Source organism: Malurus melanocephalus, unplaced genomic scaffold (genome assembly GCF_030028575.1).
Source record: "Malurus melanocephalus ecotype Western Australia unplaced genomic scaffold, MMel_1.1 scaffold_1099, whole genome shotgun sequence".
Lineage (NCBI taxonomy): Eukaryota > Metazoa > Chordata > Aves > Passeriformes > Maluridae > Malurus > Malurus melanocephalus.
In genome coordinates, this window is record NW_026624331.1 from 30973 (window position 1) to 35162 (window position 4190).

The window sequence follows — 4190 nt, forward strand, 5'->3', positions numbered from 1 at the left end:
GGCGCCTTTGGGACGCGGCCCCTTTAAGGACCACCCCCGCCACGCGCCGCTACCGCCCCTCGCCGACCAATCCCAGCGCACCATCCTCAGCCAATCACATCCCCCCTCCCCTCAGGCCCTCCAGCCAATCAGCGCCTCCCTCTCTCCACCCGCCGCCTCCTCGCTCCGCAGCCTGGCCGAGGCCTCCTCCGCGCCCCGGGGGGATAGAGCGCTGCCGCCCCGCYCGGTTCCGCCCGGGAACCCGCCCCCGCCGCCCCGCGCCCCGGGGATGAACCGCCGTTACCGTGCCGGAGCCCCCGGACGCTGTGTCAGCCATCTTGGAGCCATATGGAGCTGTGCGCATGCGCCAAGTAAGGCGGRGCGGGGGGGCGGAAGCGTGAGGCATTATGGGAGTTGTAGTAYTGGCGGGGTTTGACGCGTGGCATTGTGGGAGTTGTAGTGTTGGCGGGGGAGGAACAACATCTGGATCCGCCCCCCTGTCATCTCCCGGGGCACATCTGGATCCCGAGAGGGCGGAACGAGATGAGATTTACGGTCCCGTCCATCCCAAACCATTCTGGGATTCCACAGGACACAGGGACTTTACCAAATCGGCAAAGTCTCCATTGACATTGTGATTTATGGCATCCCTGGAGCTCGATAATTCCAGGATGTCCTTGCACCACGGATGTACCGGCTCCACTGATTAACTCTCCTTTCCGGCTGATTAGTCTCAAAAGAACACTTGAGAAAATCGCGATTTATCCCCCATTTCGCAAAGAGCCCAGATCCAAACCCCCTTCCACGGCATCGCGCTCCCACTTGGAAATGATTTACTAAAAAAGTCATTTTTACCCCTCGAAAAGCCCCGTAACCATGGCAGCCCCGAGGGTTTCCTGCTGTGCTACCGAGATCAAAGCTCTGCTGTCCCCAAAGCGCTCGGGGAGGACGGGACAGGAAACCACGGGGCTRCAGCTGCCACCTCTGCCTTCGAGAACCAATTGCTGAGTTCGAGAGGGGGAAAAAGAGATGTAAACAACAGCTGCCACACCGGGAATTAAAGGTCTTGGGGCTGGCTCCTGCGTGCTGCTGGGTTTCAGCTGCAAAATCCATGAAAAAGCTGGGAAATGTGAGGTGCAGCGGGATTGTTCCGAGCTGAGGCAAAGGAAACTTCTGGAACAGCAAAGGTAGGAGGCAAAGGGGTTKCTGGGCTGACATCTCCTGCCTGGTGTGCTTGGGGACAACACTGTCACCGAAATTGCGCAAAAACAAAAACTCTCCGACGTTTTTAATGTCAGAGAGTCGAGGCATTGCTTTGTTTTCTACCCAGGGTGTTGTTCTGGGRTGTGCCACAGAAATTATTTTGTCCCCACACAGCCACAGGGACACTTTCCCCTATCCCAGAGTGCTCCAAAACCCCGTCTGGCCAGGCCTTGGGAAATTCAGGGATCCAGGGACTCTGGACTTTGAGCTGGGAAGGGTCTGGAGAGTTCCTGAGAGAGCTGAGGAAAGGTTTGGAGAATCCTGAAAGAGTTGGGAATGGTCTGGAGAATCCTGAGGGAGCTGGGAAGGGTCTGGAGAGTTCCTGAGAGAGCTGAGGAAAGGTTTGGAGAATTCCTGAGGGAGCTGAGGAAGGGTCTGGAGAATCCTGAGGGAGCTGGGAAGGGGCTCAGCCTGGAGCAAAGGGGGATCAGGGGGGACCTTGTGGCTCTGCACAACTCCCTGACAGGAGGGGRCAGCCGGRGGGGATTTGGGATCTGATCCCAGGAAYAGGGACAGGAGGAGAGGGAACGGCCTCAGGCTGGGCCAGGGGAGGCTCAGGGTGGACATCAGCGGGAATTTCCTCATGGAAAGGGCGGCCAGGCCTGGGAAGGGGCTGCCAGGGAGRKTYGGRGTGCCCAGCCCTGGAGGGGTCACCTGGRTTATYGGGCACAGCTTGGACTCRRCGAYCCCAAAGCGATTTTCCAGCCTCAACAATTCCATGATTTTCTGATTCTATGAATCCAATTTGAAAGGCATCAAATCTGGAAGTAAAACCCAGYTGGCACCTCGTGTCCATCTCTTTTTCCTCTGTGGTCCCATCTGGAATTTCAATTCCATTTCCYCAAAGACTCCACAGGCACAGAGAGCAGGGAGGAATTTTCAAGATGCAAAAAAAAACTCTCAGAGTGCGAATTCCAGCGGGGAATTTTTCCAAGGAAAGCTTCTCCTGTCCCTGAAATCCCGCTGTGGTTTCTCAGAGTTGTTCCCTGGATGGGGTTGAGCAGAGGATGGAGCTGCTGCTCCCTCTTTTTTGGGGTTTCCCGGCTGGAGCAGAGGATGGAGCTGCTGCTCCCTCATTTTTGGGATTTCCTCGCTGTCCCAGCCCCGCTGCCAGCAGAGGGCACCAAGGGACCGAAATATTCTGATTTTTGAGCCGCTTCATTCCCAAACCCAAGCGAATTCATGTCGATTTTCACACCCCTCAGCTGCGAGGATCCCAAAAAAAATCCACTTTACACTGAAAAGCTCCTAAAATTCCTCAGAGTACAAAATCCGAGCGGTTTTGGGGTGCACTTTGAGAAACACCTGATGTGCTCTGGGAGCTGCTGTTGGGCCAGGAGGGAATAAACTGAATTTCTGGGAATATGTGGGGTTTTTTTTTCCCATCTGGACATCAGGTTGTGCCTTGAAGGAACGAGTATTGCAACACGGAGAGTTTAAAGCCATGGGGGCTGTTAATTGGCTGTTAATTTTTATATTTTATTTTCAGTTCTGAGAATTTTTTTATATATATTTGAGAAAAAATTATTTCCTTGTCGAATTGTTGGCAATTTATGGTTCTAAAGGCTCTGGAAGCGAAAATCTTGGAGTTTTCTCCCTGGATTTATTCCATGGCAGAAGAATTTGATTCAGAAAAAAAATTCCTGGTGAGTTTGGTGACGTGGACGAGCTCTGAGTGCTCCCATCCATCATGGAATTATCAATTTTTTTTACCCTGCACCAACATTTGGCTGTCAGGAGCCCATTCCTGGATTTTTTTTTTAAATTCAGGGGTTGGGGATGGCAGGGGAGGCAGCAGAGCTGGCGGTGTCACCATCAGGGAGGTGTTGGTGGCCCCRGAGCWGCCACTTTGGGGTGACAAAACRCCCCTGTGACCACAKGAACCACAGCAGGGCGGTGCCTGCWCCRGSCAGGGGGAAGGGAAGGAATCCTGGCGTGGTTTTTTTGGGGTGGGATGGTTTTTTTWGGGTGAGATGAGCTCAGGGTGGCTTTTTGGGGCAGTTTTGTCTTTGTTCCCTCCCGGCTCAGAGCGTCCAGGGCAAACCTGAACCATCCCTGCAGCAGATCCTGAGCAGAACTACGGGAAAGTTCAGAAAAATCTTCAAAAATAGGATTTTGTGCCATGGATTGCTGATCCCAGCCAGGTTTGGGGTTGTTTCATGAGCAAATCCCAATTTCTCATKGACAAGGGGACTTTTCCAGAGGATTCTGGGTCTCAAGGCTGAGAAAATCCTCAGCAGGTGACAACAACCAGGGTGACAGCAGATATTGTCACCTCTTCTCTCATTAAATCCATCATTTTTTAAGCTGCTGCTCCTTCTCAGCARAAACGCTTTGAGAAAACTCCTGGACCCCATAAATCCGAGCCCAGGGGCCGATGAAAGTCCCTTTTTTCCTTCCCAGTGGGATGTTTTGAGTACAGAAGGAATGGTGACGGATGAAATGCAGGGAGTTTTGTGAACTTTGGGAGCTTCTCCACRGCTCCAGCTGAGTTTAGAGCCGGGTTTTGGGCTGGTTTTTATTCGATCAGATCGGTTCCCCAAACCCGTTTGCAGATGAAATAAAAATCGGGGTGAGGAGCTGATTAAAGATCSTTCCTGAGAATAAAGCTGGGAGTTTATTCATCCAGGCTCCAAAAAAAAAAAAATTTAAAAATCTTCAGGGAAGAAGGGGAGACTTTTCAGGAAGAAATCCTGGAAAAGGCTGTTGGGAGAGTGGGGTTTGTGAAATCRCTGGAGTAACGTTGGGATTCTTTCAAGGATCTGTTTTTTTTCTTTTTTTTCCTTAAAAAAAAAGGGGTTTTATGGCTTTTCTTGATTTCAGAAGGAGCCGTGTCCCTAAAAATCATCCTCTCACCCCTTTCCACCCAGAACTGAACCCACAAAGCTCTGCAGCCTTTTAGGGTCCTGTCACTTCTTCCCACCCAAACCCACAAAGCTCTGCAGCAT

The 4190-nt window shown here is 52.1% G+C and overlaps 1 protein-coding gene across 1 annotated transcript in view; it reads right to left on the bottom strand.

Annotated features, from left to right (window-relative positions):
- Positions 1-347, bottom strand: part of TAF8 (TATA-box binding protein associated factor 8) — a 13357-nt gene extending 13010 nt beyond the window's left edge. Inside the window, exon 1 of the mRNA XM_057386927.1 lies at positions 284-347. Within this exon, the coding sequence (XP_057242910.1) occupies positions 284-343 (60 nt within the window). The 5' untranslated portion in view covers positions 344-347. The remainder of the gene's footprint in view (positions 1-283) is intronic.
- Positions 348-4190: the final 3843 nt, after the last annotated feature.